Here is a 17,028-nt window from a genome sequence, read left to right as displayed (position 1 = left end):
TTCTCGGCAACGGAAAGGGAGTAAACGGAGCTAGTGCGGAGCAAATGGGAGCAAATGAAGTTCAAAGGAATGCCATCATCTGTTCCTCTCTGTACTGTTTTCAATTCGAGGGTCTGGGACCACCTTTTTCTGGTCCCTCAGTTTAAATTTCCATTTTCTCAGGAACGGCAGGGGAGCAAACGTAGAAACTGCGGAGCAAATGAGAGAAAACGAAGTACAAACGAATGCGACCATCTGTTCCCGTCTGGGACTGTTTTCAATTGGAGGGTCTGGGACAACCTTTTCTGGCCCCTCAGTTTAAATTTCTATTTTTTCAGGAACGGTAAGGGAGCAAACGTAGAAACTACGGAGCATATGGGGGCAAACGAAGTACAAACGAATGTCACCATACGTTCCTCTCTGCAATTGGGTGGGTGGGCTGGAACCATGTTGTTCTGGCCCCACCAATTTAAATTTCTATTTTTTCGGGAACAGTACGGGAGCAAACGTAGAAACTGTAGAGCAAATTGGGAGCAAACGAAGTACAAACGAATTCCACCATCCGGTCCCCTCAACGATTTTTAGTTGGGTGGGGGGCTGGGACAACGTTGTTCTGGCCCCCCACTTTAAGGTTCCATTTTCTCGGGAACGATAAGGGAGCAAACGGAGTTACTGTGGAGCAAACGAAGTACAAACGATTGAAATTGTTTTCGAAGAATTGCGCGATGGTGGTGGGGGGCCAGGACTACGCACGCCTTTTAAAGGACTACAAGATTCAACCTGTAATTGTTGTAAATAAAAGTACAATTTTATTTTTAAGTTAATTGTTACGTTTGTGTAATTCGGGCTTATTTCGAGCTGGTTTGATTAAAACACGGAGTCTAGTTCGGCTCGTGCCTAAAGGTTAAAGCGGATTTCGGACTCAGGTCGGGCGTCACATTATAAATTCACGGGCCGAAAGGGATTCCTGAAACTTCTGTCTCATGCAGACCTCTTTCACAGGCACATCGAAAACCAATTGCAAGTAAATTGAAAACTCATTGCTTAGTGTTGACTCATATTAGCCACAATGGACGAATCTCGCAAGCCGCCTTGTAACCAAGGGGTCCCGCATTTCACTCCTGGGGGTTACAAGAGTCAACACTGTGAAATGTTTTTTTTTTCAATAAATCTAGGAGAATAAGTTACTAACTTCTCAAGAGATATCTAAATTCTTAACACGATTTTCCCCCTAGTTTGTTACATAACCACTATTGTTGCTTTTGTCATCAGTTTCTATACATTGTAAGTAATCTATTCGCTACGTGGAAAGGGCAAAAGCAGTACGTAGTTACTCAGTGGTAATGTGCGCCTTATGGCAAGGGGTCCCACTTTAGATATGCTACCAAGTGAGCTTTTGATGAAGAACATTGTATATATTGTTCTTATTTTCGTTTTTTTTTTTTCGCGAGGATACTCCCAGTATCTCACAAATCCTCATTGGATAAATTCCCCGAAAATCATTACACATTATTAATGCTTGTCTCCTTTAGCATACAGATAATTATTGTGGGTCATGAGCCTCCAAATATAATGATTTTATTTAATTTCCTTTTATCCACTACATTCAGTCCCTACGCAGTTATGCAACCCCGTACAATAGACCAAAAATATTTTGCCTTTTTGATTCTGTTAAAATATCGATGGTCTATCAACGACTTTTCGTTACGTGATGGAACGAGGACTCATCTGATCTATCGGAATATCCGGGCCACTGCACTTCCTGTGGGGGACTCCCTTGCGCCGCCACTGAACGATTCCGAATCATGAATTTTTGGATAGAGCAGATTACAATTCTAAGACAAAAACATGTTGCCTCAGCACAATAGCTAATAGTTTTGGAGATATTCGCCCCAGAAAGCTCATTTTCGCACGGTTTCGGACAGTCCTAGTCTGAAAGTGTACACTTTTGCCCATGGGTACATATGAACTTTTTTCCTTATTTTTCTGTAAGGAATCACCTGTTTCAGTTTGTCGGTCTAGTTCATTAACACCCTATATATATATATATATATATATATATATATATATATATATATATATATATATATATATATATATATGCATGGTGTTAATGAACTATACCGACAAACTGTAAGAGGTGATTCCTCACATCAAAATAGAAGAAAAAGTTCATATGAACCTATGGCGAAAAGTGTATAGATTCAGACCTAAGACTGTCCAAAATCCCAAAAAGCCAATTTAAGCAGGTCCTATTTCGAATTCCAGAAACTGTGGATAGTGGTCCTTATGAGCGTAAAGGAAGCCATGCATACAAAATCCAATAGTGCATATTTCGTCAATTTTCAATAGGTTTACAGGGCATTCCTCACAGATTGTAATTCTTACATACGCTCTCAATTGAGTTTTCAGACATGGGTCCAATGCCGCTATATTTCCGAGATACAGGGTGTTCAAATATCGAGTTCCTCCAATGGCTCAAAATGGAAAAGTGAATAGAGATGTTCAATATTACAGGAATAATACAAACAAGTGGAACTATGCCTTTGCAAATACATTTACACTAACATAGAGAATGAAACTAATCAACATTTGAGGTTATTGGGTTGCGAACTTGGTGTAAAGTGTTGTTTTCAAATAGCACTAGACTTCCATACATTAGCATATGATTGCTGCCATCAAAACGTTCCCAAACATAGGGCACTGTCTTCTGAAGTTTATCTGTGGTTTAAACGATCGCTGAGGCCTCTATCGAATGACTTTCCCAATTACTTATCTTTGGAAACATGCAATAGGTGTGATCTATGAACCGTTGGTTGATACTATTGAGCCATTGATCTGCTATTGAGAGCCATTAATTGATTTTACACTTGAACGCCTTGTCTTTCGAAAACGAAGCGAAATCTCCCCAATGTTTAGGATCGTTTTGATGTTAGCAATTATATGCTACCATTTGGAAGTCTAGTGCTATTTGAAAACATAACACTTTGTACCAGGTTGGCAACACTGACAATCCAATGACCTCAAATGTTGATTAGTTTTATTCTGTATGTTAGTGTAAACGTATTTGCACAGGCATAATTCATCTTGATTGCGTTATTCCTGTAATAATGAACATTTACATTCACTTTCCCGTAGTTAGCCATTAGAATTGATATTTGGACACCCTGTATCTTCGAAACGAAGCGGCATCGGATAAATGTTTATAGGAACATTTTTACTTAACTGGGTGTCCGAAATCACCTCGTCACTTTTGTTACACCCTGTATATATTCGTTTTCAATCTAAAGTGAAGGAATTTTTAAAATCGGAAGAGTCATTTGGGCTGTACACTCTTTATGCGCCCAACATTAAATGAAAATAAAACGGTGGCATGCACCTGGACCCACAACATAAATGAACGAAGTTACTGTATTTTACGCTAATGTGAGAGTATATTGAATGGGAGCATGTTTGAGGCTGGCCATCAACACGTTAGCATAAAAAACAATAGATTCATTCACTTATGTTGTGGGTCCAGGTACATGGCTAGGTTGCATTTTCATTTAATTTTGGGCGCGTAAAGAGTGTACAGCCTAAGCGACTCGTGCGATTTAAAAATTCCATCTCTTACATTTTGTTGCAACTCTGATATCAGAGTTGAACTATGTCAGGGAACTTTTGAGACTTTATACAATTATATATATATATGATATGCACTTACGAACTTCCTGTTAGAAAACATAACTTGCACTCATGTCTATCTTAGTTCCCGCTTCATCTTTAAAAATGCAATAGCTTAATTTTGTCTCCTTTTCTGCCACTGAACACCAGCATTGTTACCACTATTACCATATTCTTTTTAAGATTATATGGGTTAGACACAGTTATTGGAAAATACCGGTAGCAGCTCACATAAGTCTGTGTAAGAAATAACAACTTACTGGCACAATTACTTGCATCTTCAAAACTTTCAGTCAATTTCTAGTACGTAGCTTAACCTTCCACGTGATCTTTTCTGTAGAGCAGATAATTCTTAGATTAAGGATTTATTGGTATTATATTAATAATTATTATTATTATTTTATCTTATGGTGGACTTCAGCGGAGCAGATATCTTTAGACCTAAACGAGAGTCGAATGACAGAGGTTTAATTCAAAGGTAGAAAAATAACAACATTGGAAAGGTGTCATTTCTTCATGCAATTAGGTCGTATCAACTACTGGAATTTTTACCCTATACAATAACTAGGATCAGGAATTTTAGGTGGCACTTTTTCTCTTTGAAAGCGAAATGAGCTGCAGACAGAGCTATATTGTATCCAAGATTACAAATGTAGCGGCTTCCATGAAAAGCTTGGAACAAGAACGCTTAGAAATGAGAGGTGGACTATCTCCTTGCTATATAGAATGGGGGCTTAAGTTTAACATTTGAAGGGAATCTGAATGTTGTCGAATTTTGAAAATTTACAGCGTACTTCGAGTGAATGTGGAATTTGCCCCGGTAGTCCTGTCATTTGAAAAGGAACTTTAGCATCCATTAATAAAAAGACGTTTTATCTTCAAATACAAGGGCACTTGCAACTTAAAGATGCTACGTCTTAAAAAGTAACTATATAGTTTTTCATCCTCATAGAGGAATGTATTGTATCAAATGTTATAAAGAGATACATGTGTTATATACTGAATTTGATTTGTTTAAAATTATATGAAAGGGCAATTGGGAAAATAATTGAAAGAAATAGCATTTCTTTTATATTTTTTGTTTTATTTTAGCATTTTTTCTTTTCCTTTAAAAATTGCTTCAAAATATTTAAACTTTGGCGATTACAACTCTAGAAAAAGTCCATTTCTGAAATCATAGACCCAAAAAGAAACGATGTTTAAGATCTGAAACAGAAGGAAGTCGTAAAAGAAGTTACAACAAATCCTAAAATAAATAAAAATAGTTTGAAACGAACGAAAATCTTGTTTAAGAAATGGAAAAATTTCGAACGAGGAAAGGCGATCAATTTTTGAAAAAAAAAAAAAAAGTAAAGTGCTTTTGGTAAAGGAGAAACGCTTATTCCTTCTAAAAACAAAACAAACAAAAAAAGAAAAGAAAAGAAAAGAACAAACGAATAAATCTTCGAACTAATGGGTTTAACGTTAGCGAGAAAAAATTGTCCTTAATGATTTTAGAAAAATGTTACAATGCAACGAAAACTAATCAACAGATAGAGTTTTTATTAGTATTAGATTCTACTAGTTCCTCCTTGGAGATGCCGCTGGATGGACCGCTTTGAAATGGAAATGGAAGTTAAATTCAGTACATTGTGCTTTCTCGTTACTTGAATCATCTCTATACAATACGTATGCGATGTATCCTGATTGATTGATTCAATGAATGTCAATAATAAAGATTGCAGTGCGAACCAAAAAGTTCAAGATCTACAAGTACGTTGAGTTGAATCAAGATTGGATTTTTCATCACGTTTTGATTTCCTAAAATCACACTGAAGTCAAAACTCCAATTTTGATGGTCAATAAATCGGAAATCAAATCCTACCATAACATCTCAGATGAATATTAACCTACCATCGGATGAATTTCCATTATTGGTTTTATTATGAAATTTCTTCACTGAATCCGAAATTAAATTTGCTAGGCAATGGCGTGGGAACCAAAGCACTGACACCATAATATTTCATACTAAACTCACATGTATACTAAGCTTGTAAACGTTGTTACTCATATCAGATTTGGTAAAGATGAGTTACATCTATCGTATTTTAGTCAAAACCAAACTTAAATGGTCAATTACTGGAGCCAAAATTCTGAACGCCGTACAGTTTTACACACATACTCAGGATGAGGTCTACCACTTTGTAAATTTTCGTCAAGATCGGTTGATCTTAATAGATCGAGTTTTAGTGATATTTCTCTATTTTGCGAAGTTCAAACTCATTTGGCAATCAATAATTCACTAAACAGGAACCCATTTAACATGCGTATTAAGTATGTCAAAATCTATGAAGATATAAATTTTGGTGAAAGTCAGATTATTTCCGCACAAAGTAAACAATAACCTACTCATTCGTTAAATCAAAATTTAAATTTGATGGCTAATAGCTCCGGAATTATAGGTATGCTTACCTTTAATATTATATATGATTACTAAGCACGTCAAGGTCTACCGCTAATCCAACTTTGTAGTAATTGGACTATTTTATCTTTTGCATTTTAATAAAATTTCTTGATTTCACTTACTGTGAGTCCAAATGTAACTTTGATGGCTAATAACTCTGGAACCAAAAGTATATACACTATAATATTTCATGTTGAGCTTCAATGCATACCAACTTCGTCAACATTTGCGATCGTACCAACTTTCATCAAGATTGATTGAGTTTAATCAAATGCGACTTAGTGATACCAATAAATTTCACCAACTTCAAATCCAAATTGGATGGACAATATCCCTGGAACCGAAGTCCTACACATTATAATATTTAACTTCCTTACTGATTACATCGCGATCCAGAATTATACTAATTTTTTTTTAGATTGAATGAGTTTTATCGATAGAATGTTATGAAATATACTTTCATTAAATTCAAACACTAGGGATCAAAGTGGTTCAGTGGTAGAGAGCTTAGCTCTAGTATATGTGGCCCCTGGTTCTAGCCCAGTAAAATAAGTTCTGGTGGACAACATAATGTCTGTAAGGTTTTGTACAAATTCTGTTTCGTCCCACGTTATCATACTTCCAATTTTTCCATCATCATTCGCTTTATTGATCATTGTCTTCCTTACAATAAAGTATATAATTGTGGTACGTTAATATAAAAGTTTTCAAGGATATACAAGCCCATATTTCATGGCCAATAACTCAGGAACAAAATGCCTGCACACGATAACATTATACATGTTTACGAACCTTATCCAAGTTAACCACCACGCTAGTTTTGGTCAAAGTTTAATGAGATTCATCAGTCGATTATGGTATATACTTTCCTTGTTTGATTTTTAAAAATGAAAAATCAAATAAACGATTATGATTGACATTTTGAAAGAAAGACCAAATAAAGGACGGAAATAAAACAGAGAACCGTTTTTTTTTCTCGAAAACCAGACAATGAAAAGTAATCCAAAAGAACATATAAAACAAATATTTTGTGAAAACGAAAGATCATGGTGAAAGAGAAAAATGATCAAGAAACGAAAAACTTTTCTTAAAAAATCGAAATAATTAAATTTCTGAAACGTAAAAACATATTTTTTTTTGAAAAAGACCATCCCTAATGCGAACATTAATGGCAGCCTTAAACATATTCCTAACACAGCACTTACTCCGAATTTCATTCCAGTGTCACGTACACCACGCTTTGGGGACCGTAACACCTTTTCGACTACTCCTCTATGATCCTCCACTGTGTTTTATCATTCCCTTCCCAGTCGTTTCGTTTCCTTGGCACAACGCTGATCCAGAATGACGGAAAATACAGATGCTTGGAGCTGCCTTTTTAAGCCGTTCCACAAAATGAGTTTTCACGAAATTCACGCTTGGCCTTTTCTGACCTCCATACCGAACGAGTGGAAATAGCCTTCGACAATAAACATAATTTCTTCTGTAAAAAGCTCTATTATATTCGCGCCAACTGAACACTACGCTAGGTCACACAAATGCGCGCTAAATTAACACCCATGGTGCATCTGCACGCTAACGATCCGTGAATTACCATATGCTTTGCAGCATACTACACTTATGTCGGTTTTGAAAGAACATTACCAGATTTGCTGCGAAAAGCATCTAGGAATTACGAATATATATATATATATATATATATATATATATATATATATATATATATATATATATATATATATAGGGAGTCCAGAAAGTCCTGCACGAAACTAAACTCTATAACTTGGAAACTACGTAATGTATTAACTAATTTTTTCTGGTGTACTTACAGAAAGGTTCAGTTTTGTTTCAGCTAGTTCAGGTTTATCGCCGAACCTCCAATTGTGTACCATTCACGTCCAAACACTCTTGCAGTCTTTTGGGAAACTAAGAATAGCGTGCTGGCAGTGCTCGTCTAGTGTTTAAAATAACATCAGTTATTTTGTTCTTGAAATCGTGTAGATTAGCTTGCTTCTGCGAATACACCTTGGTCTTCACGTGTCCCAACAGCCAGAAATCACAAGACGACAAATCTAGTGATCTTGAGGCCAAGGTTTGGGTCCCCTTGGGACAATCCATCTCTCCTTAAATTCTTCGTTAAGAAACTAAGGAATTTGAAGGGCACAGTGCGGCGGTACCCAATCCTGTTGCATATGGACCTCATTAAGGACGCCTAACCTAGTACGTTCCGACAAAAGGAATGTCTGTAGCATGTTCAGATAATTGTCATCATTTACCGTCTCTTCCTCGAAGAAAAAAGGGCCGACAATGTGGTCCATTGGAACAGCACACCACACACTGGCTTTGGGATTACCTCGCTTGTGCTCCTTGAATTCACGTGGATTTTCCCACCCTCAAATTCGGCAGTTGTATCTGTTCACTTATCCCGACTCATGAAAGGTGGCTTCAACTGAAAACAGAAATCGACACAAAAAGTCATCCTCTTCTTGTAAGCTGGTGAGCATTGACTCACAGAATTCCATTCTCGTCAGTCTTACTCCATTAGCTCCTGTACAAATTTTAACTTATAGGGCGGACCTTCAAATTCTTGCGTACGATCTTGTGTAACGTTGACTTCCGTATTCTGTTCCAATGACCTACGTTTAAGCGACTTCATTGTTCTGCAATGTGTGAATCACATAGTCACTCGTTCCAGGCCTTCTACTGCATGGTAAATCTGACACGCTTCCCGTTTCCTTGAACTTCTCGTACCCGATTGATACTTGTTTCTGCTGGGAGTGTTTTCCCATACGTCGTTTGGAACTTTCTCCACACTGAAATGCAAGATTTTAATTCCCCAAACTACAAAACACATTGTGCCTTTTCTCTAATGGACGCAATCTTAACTTACGTGATTACCAGCGCAAATGTCATCGAGCATTGTGGCCAGAACAAAACTTTAAACTTCCCTTCTTCCAACCCCAAAATTTTTATGATGAGATGATTTTGAGTTTTACGTCCCGTTCAGCAGCGAGGCGATATGAGACGTGGACCTACTGATTAACGTGGAATCCGAACCACATGAGCTCCGGCCGGGAATCGAACCCGGGTCTCCCACGCCAAAGGCGTGGACGCTAACCGCTTAGCCACGAAGGAGCTCCCAAAATTTTATACACTTAAACGTAACGGTTTGGAAGTTTTGGAGCTTTCGTCTCCAGTAGGACTTTATGGTCTCTCCCTCTCTCTCTCTCTCTGTATATATATATAAAATCAAACCCCTTATAACAGGTCCGGTAGTACCAAAATAAGGGGTCATGAAACAGATCGTCCTGCATTTATGTTCTCTCACATGCTTTTGACTTCTTTTACTTGATCCAATGAATGACCTAAGAAAGCTATTGGTATTATTTCTTGCAGTGCTGAATTGATAGTAACATGTTATTTGAATCTGTTCAAATAAAACAAATTAACTCAATACTGACAAAAAAAACTTTCATACTTACACATACTAACACCATTTTTTACTTCTATCTTAAAATTCTATCCTATCAAACTAAACTACACTTGTGAACAAGGTGCTAACTTCAAATTTTCTTCAATAATCTACACCATTCCAGATGTGCTCTTCACACAATATTTATGCAATCCCTTTAGTACAAGTAATCACAGTTCTTTGTTATATTACTAAATACGAAAATGAACTTATTTTATATAATAATGCACGGCAATCCGTAGTTCGTTTCTATATTAGTACCCAAAATATGATCTTAGCAATGTCTATTTAATTTTGCATTTAATTATGACGAAATAATATTATCTATGATTCATGTATTAACAAATGTCTTTTCAAATCGAACTTCCGCTTGAAAGTTTTTCCGCAAGAATGACAACTAAATGGTTTTCTTGTATGCATTATTATATGCTTTCTTAATGAAGTCTTATCAGAAAACCAATCACCACATTGTTGACAACAGAATCTTTTCTCTTTTGTATGTGTCAAAACGTGTTTTCTTAAGCAGGAAACTGTCTTAAAACTTTTAGTACATTCATAACAAGAAAATCGTTTCTCTGGTGCATGAAATTCTATGTGAGTTTTCAATCTTTCTTTCCGGCTAAAAGTTTTTCCGCAGTTATCGCAGGAGAAAGATCTTTCCTGTGAGTGTGCTGACATGTGATTTATCAAGGAGGACTGTCGAAAGAAAATTTTTTCACACAGAAGGCAAGAAAAAAGATTCTTTACTGTATGGCTTGACATGTGTTTTTCCAAGGTTTCTTTATGATGAAATATTTGACCACACTTCTGACAAGGGAAAGACTTCTCCCCTTTATGAATGAATCTGTGAAATCTGAAAGTTCCATATCCACTGAACATTTTACCACATTCGAGACAAGTATATGGTTTCTCCCCAGTATGGGTTCTAATGTGGGATTTCAAAGACCTTTTACTTGCTAAAGTCTTTCCACAATCCTGACAAATGAAGGTGTTCTCTCGTGTGTGTGTTAGAATGTGCCGTTCTAAAGTATACCTTTGATAGAAAGTTTTACCACATTCAGTGCAGGAAAAAGGTTTTACTCCTGTATGTATCAATAAATGGGATTTCAAATTACTTTTGTAACGGAACATCCTGCCACACTTTTCACAAGAAAAAGGTTTTACTCCTAAATGAATCAACATGTGTTCCTTTAAATTAAACTTGAAATTGAACTTTTTACCACACTCATGGCAACAACATGTTTCTCGGCCCGTATGAATTAAGATATGTCTCTTCAGGTCAGTTTCTCTTGGAAATATTTTCCCACATTCCTGACAGGAATATAATTTCTTTCTTTTATGTATTAACATGTGTTGCTTCCAAGTTGCTACGTAATAAAATACCTGGCCACATTCATGGCAAGAGAAAGTTTTTTTCCTTATATGTATTAGAACATGAGCTCTCAAATTACACTTATATTTGAACGATTTTCCACAGTCATGGCAACTGAATTGATTTTTTCTTGTATGTAGTAACATGTGTTTATCCAAACTGCATTTACGTTGAAATCGTTTTCCGCATTCCGGACAAAAGATCTCATTCTCGTTGGTATGAATTAAAGCAGGTGAATACGTTTTCTTATCATTAAACATCTTCCGATAGGTGTTACACGAATGAGCTTGAAATGTTAACTTAGAAGAAAATAGTTCGTTGCATGTTTTGCAGTAATCTTGTTTCACTCCTGTCTTCTCTATGTGTGTCGAGGACTGACAGCACACAATATATTCCCTGAAATAGCAAAAAAGAATAATTGATGTTATATAAGATTCTCATATTATAGACACATTTAATCTGTGTCTACACTTACAACGTACGTTCAGAAATGGAAATTGACTCAGATTTTTATTGAATTTAAAGACCCTGTGACAGTAATGATTTGTAGCGTCTAAGGGCACGTAATAATAAGCTTTCGGAACAAGAATTTATGGACCATTGCGAAAACAATATCAAGATAGATTATAATGTCTTGAAATTGAGACAGCCTAACCTAGAGAAATTTCAGAAAGACAGTACATAATTGTTTTTTATTTTACACATTCGTACTAGTGCCATACGTAATGCATTACCGACTTTTTGGAAAATTATTTTGCGAATAAGACTAAACTTAATTACAGTGTGTCCGTATACTTGCGCAACCAAAACTTGATTGCGTATATAATTTGAACCGAGAATGATAAAGGCCAGAGATTTGAAATAATCGAAAATGTAAAATAAAAAATATACATAATGAAGAAAATCAATATTCAGTTGCAGGAAACTGATTTCCTGCGGGTGAATCTCTGTCTATAAGTGCAGTGTCATCAACATTTTTTCATTTGTAACAGGAGTGTTTTAGGTTAACTAATGATAAGCAATGTGAATTTGTGCAGAATTAATAAGCTGAGTTTTTATGCAAAAGTTCGAGATTAAAACAATCGCTCATGTACAGTTCGCAACACTAGAATCCTCGTGGAAAGGATTCTTAACTTTACAGACACACAATATTAAGATTTATTTCAAAATAATAGTTTGTTCTTTTTGTTGTTTTTTCTTAAATTATTAATTTACACAACACAAATCTTCATTAAATATAAGAAAGGTTTACAGGCAAAGAACAAATTGGAAGAAACTACTTAAAATGTGTACTTCGACAGACAGCTGATGGGTCTCGCGTATTTAAAATCTTGTTGTAAATACCGGAACTCCAAATAAATGGGTCATTTTTAACACACTACATGTCTGTAGGAGTCCGAGAACCAAACATGGAAAACACTGGACTAAGGGAATTAACATACTGAACGGAGAAAATGTTTTAATTGCATGTGCATGTAGGCTATTGTTATTGTTATTATTATTAATATTAATATGATTGTTGGTTCGGGTGTGTATTCCTCTAACTCTCAACTGTATGTACATTTTAAGCAAAGGAAACGTAGACAGTATATCACTTTGTTTGGCAATTCTAAAATCATTCATTTGTATGGAAAATGTTCGTGATTCCAGTCTTTAGTGGGTATGTATTTTGTTTACCTTTACATCTATGCCACAGGCTTCAGATATACACACGCCTTAAAGATTCCCTTGGGTTGTTTACATATACCCCAGCGCCTTCTCAAAAAAGTGAAGACCGATACTAGACAGTTAATATACTTTATTGAAAGTAAATAACCAAATCACAGTTTTATTATGCATATCTACTGCGAAATAGTGTTGACAAATGGTCTGTCTTTAATTGCAAATATTTATATATCGTTTTACTATGCAATAAGGCACAGCAAAATGTCGAAGCGGCACGAGGTTCATACCTAGATCGCTTCGAGCGCAATAATATTCCAGGCATCGCAACCTTCTGTTGAATGGCTAGTAGTTTCAGATAGCAGGATATTGTAGGACTAATGTAAGGGACTTACGAACTAGTACATCTATACAACATAGGTTCATATCCTTTTCACGCCAAAGTTGTTTCTTTACAAAGTGAGTGTGAAGAATCGACTTTTCATACTAGACGAGCAATACTTGGGAATGTGGAATCAAACATCTGTATCATGATAGAGACGATTTACGAATGTTAGTTGGGAAAGGGCAAGAGAATTATCAGGACATTCGAAACACTTCATTGATCTGCAGTATACGCTTTTCGTGTTATCATTCTTAGAAATTGTTAAATTGTTAAACAAAGTGTTAAATTGTTAAACAAAGTTGGGGTAGAAAAATCGATGGAGTAGTGGTGTCGTGCTAGGCTATCAAATGAAAAATCTTCGTTGTGTTCCCCGTCACGTAGTACCATTTTTTTCCCATAAAATAATGGCTGCAAACACTAACTCATCTTCTGTTTGAGATCTTTCAAGACAGCGCTGGCGACAATTCGAGTTAACAGCGTGTACGATCTTCATCATACACTGTAATGAGAAGTATATTTCATATTTATTCACATTTCATTTAGAGAAGTATATTTTGTCTTTCTTTGCCTTTCTTGAAGTTTGGAAAAGGAGGTCGGGAAAATCTAAAAAAACAGGAAACTTCGGCGTCAGGATTTCCATGCTCTGGGGATAATATTTCCCCAAATGGTCATTTCTGAAAGAAATACTGTTTAAACGCACGGGAATAAGTAAAATTTCTTTTATCCTCTGGGTTACCGTCTCAATCGAGTCACCGGGTCACTTCAGGTTCGAATCTTCGACCCAGTGTTGGTCCATACGTTAACCAACGTCATTCGAATGACGAGATGACCCGTTTGGGCTCTAGCGTGTTTATTCTGTTTATGCAAATTACAATGATTTATCCGCAATAGATAAAATCGAAACCGTATGTTCGGAAAAAATAAATATTCGGAGAAAACTAGAAAATGCCCCTATTGGTTATTTCGAATCAACATTTATATTAGTTCGAAACAAAATTTGCAAAAAAATTTAATCTTTAAGTTTTACGTCCCATTCTTATGCAGATTAGGCTAAAGGAGACGATGATGATGAGATATGAGTAAAACGGTGGAATGAAGAAAGTAGGACGAAACGGGAGAACCCCGGGAAAACCAACGAGCACAGTACTTGTCCACCACAAAGTCCACACGACACGAACTGGTATCGAACCTCGGACACTAGGCACCGGAGGTGAACGCTCTACCACTGACCTATCGTGCCCCCTCTAACACAAAATTTGATTCCATTCTATAACTCTTTCTCAAGTTTGAAATTTAAAACGTGCAAGGTGTGGTACATCTACAAGGAACATCTAATTTTCCTTTTAAACATTGCTAGCTTCTTATTGTGATATCGCTTGAACTTTTAATATAGGGTACTTTTGATAGAAGTTTAGCAGTAAAATAGCAATCATTCAAATTTTTTCCTTCTTTGTTTTTCTGCATTTGTTGTCTTGAATGGAAGATATGATCAACGTTATATACTGAGTTTACTAGAATGTATTTTGGATCAGCATGTCCAATAAATACTACGGAATTTGCAACCGGATCATGTGGAAACGAAGCATGTTTTAAACCTTTGACATTATCCTACATGTGTCTCGGAGATCCATAGCTCTATTGGACTCTGATTATGCTAATTCCAATAGAAAGTGACTTAATGAATGTTTCAAGGATTCTCAATATAGTCCTGAAGTTCTCAATATAGTTCTCAGTATAGTCCTGAAAAAAACTATAAAAACAAAAGTTACTTTAGTATTACTGTTGAATTTCTGGAAACGGAATTTCATAATCTTAGGTTCTTTCCTTATTACTTTTAAATTCCACATTTTTATTTGTTCTCCTTTTTTTCTTTTTCTCTCCCTCTCCCCTTTCTTTCAGTCTCATTTCTGAACCTCTGTGAAATATGGATCCATTTGTTTAAATTTTTCATTGTGTAGTTTTAAGTTTCGCCCTACAAAAACTTACGTATCTTGTTCCGTCAGCGTTTTCTTCTGTCATTTTATCGATAATAATACATGTGTAGTTTGAAATTAGAATTGCGCTCATGTTGTTACCTGATTTTAGAATGGGAAAAAGGAAAGCAGAGAAAAGGAGTCTGTTTATCAGACATGATTATGAAATAAAAAGGTGTATACTGGGTGGTTTAGCTGCACGGCGTTAGCTGTCGCAATTTTTTTAGATCCGGAGTGTAAAAAATAAAGTTCGTAATACCAATGAAAAAACAACAGAATGTTAGTTTCTGTATTCGTGGAACACTTTTGCACCAAACGTGTCTACATACTACCTTGTCAACGATCATGAAGGTTGGTTTTGACAATGTTTTGTAATACGATGCATTAAAATGTTTATCTTAAAACTTTTAAAACTCAAAGTTAACCACAATTCGCCAAATACAGTACCATCTGTCACAAATGAAAGGAATACAGTAAAACCACGAGTATCAGATACAGCTTTCAGACTTTTTTTTTGTCCCTATTAAACCGATTTGCACTAAATTTGGAGAGTAGACTTGTAGGACTATCTAGTCTTGCCCATAAAATCAGAAAGAGATCGATTAAATCAGAGTTGAAAAATAGCCCTAAACTGTATCGAAACATCAAGGTTCTACTATATTTTGAATAAAACTAACACAGCTGTGACACAGGACTCTAAGATTAAAACAAACGGAGGTTCCCATTTACAATTTCAAAGTTACTTGTTGTCCTCCTAAGAAGTAACACGAGGGAAGGCTGTTTACAGAATTGAGTTGTCCTCTTAAACAGTAAACACCTGTATTTCATGCAATTTTTTGATGTGATAGATTCTGACAAAAATATTCAGTACTATGACTGTAAATAGATCACCCGTATAAGATTAAACTTGAATCACTGATCGATATATATCCTCTTTCTTCAATTAAATCTTGTAAAAGAATTAAATTTTTCTAGAAGTTTATCAGACTGATGCTTCGTAGCAAACAGAAAAATTCTGGTACATAAATATGCAAGGAATGGTTCATTTTGTATTTCTCCAACTTTTAAATATTCCATAAGGAAGAAGTATTACAGACACACAAACAAAATAAACCAAACAAGCAATAAATTTCGATTTATAATGAGAGATAAATTTGAACCCCCAACCTCACGCACAGAAAGTGAGCGCTTTGACCACAAGACCAAGAAAACCATGCTACCAAAGTAATACTTTGTCGCGCCTCTTGTGCAACATATTTAATTCATTCGTACTTGTAACATGAATTGGTGACAAGTTACATTATTTATTTAGAGTTTTGGATTATTTCGATACTTTCGCCCCACAGTTACGTGAAAAATATCACCACTATCAAAGAGTACCTTTCTATTTTTGTGTACCTTTTTGTACAGTGGCTTTGTGTGTTGTAGTGTACATTTCTATTAGTTTTCTCAACAACCATTCTTATGCACAATATGACGCATACTTAGTCGTTTCAAAAACACAGAAGTGTTTAATCCTATGTCTATTTTTCAACGTTAGTACAGAAGGTCGATCCGCGTATATGTGTCCAATTTTACAGCCGTACCCCTGACCACAGAAGCGACCGAACAAGTGGTTAAACACGAATGCTATACCTAGAGGTCCATTCTATCGTCTGCCAAGCGAAACTGTGTATCGTATGCATCATGGCTCCAAAGGTGAACCGTTTTCGGAAGGGCTACGTAATTGGACTTTTCCACGCCAAATATTCGGTTTCTAAAATTCAAAAGCAGTGCAAAGAAAATGGGTTCGACGACTATCAAAAACATTATCAAGCAGTATAAAAAAGAAGACATACCAGGTAAGCATTCGCCCACTAAGGGGTCGAGGAAGCGAGCGTGTACCACAGTGACTCCACAAGTACCTCAGAAGTTGCGGCGAATGGCCTTACAAGAAAATCCCCCTCCGCAACGTATGATGGCAGCTCGACTCCACATACCACAGTCAACTGTTAACCGCGCCCTGAATGGGAAATTAAACTTCCGGAGGGTCTTTAAAAGTCATGGACCTAAGTGCGGCCCATCGCCGTGAGAGAAAGA

General features: G+C 36.1%; 1 protein-coding gene across 4 annotated transcripts in view; it reads right to left on the bottom strand.

The window, feature by feature from the left end:
* Positions 1–9,563: 9,563 nt before the first annotated feature.
* Positions 9,564–17,028, bottom strand: part of LOC145662048 (uncharacterized) — a 32,703-nt gene continuing 25,238 nt past the window's right edge. For 3 of the 4 annotated variants that reach the window (XM_081727384.1, XM_081727396.1, XM_081727388.1), the window contains exon 3: positions 9,564–11,325. In XM_081727384.1, the coding sequence (XP_081583510.1) occupies positions 9,882–11,325 (1,444 nt within the window). In that variant the 3' untranslated portion in view covers positions 9,564–9,881. The remainder of the gene's footprint in view (positions 11,326–17,028) is intronic. The other variant, XM_081727403.1, reaches the window with a different exon arrangement.

Source organism: Thermobia domestica, chromosome 1 (assembly GCF_964235325.1).
Source record: "Thermobia domestica chromosome 1, izTheDome1.hap1.1, whole genome shotgun sequence".
NCBI classification, from domain to species: Eukaryota; Metazoa; Arthropoda; class Insecta; order Zygentoma; family Lepismatidae; genus Thermobia; species Thermobia domestica.
This window is presented reverse-complemented; position numbering and strand designations above follow the sequence as displayed.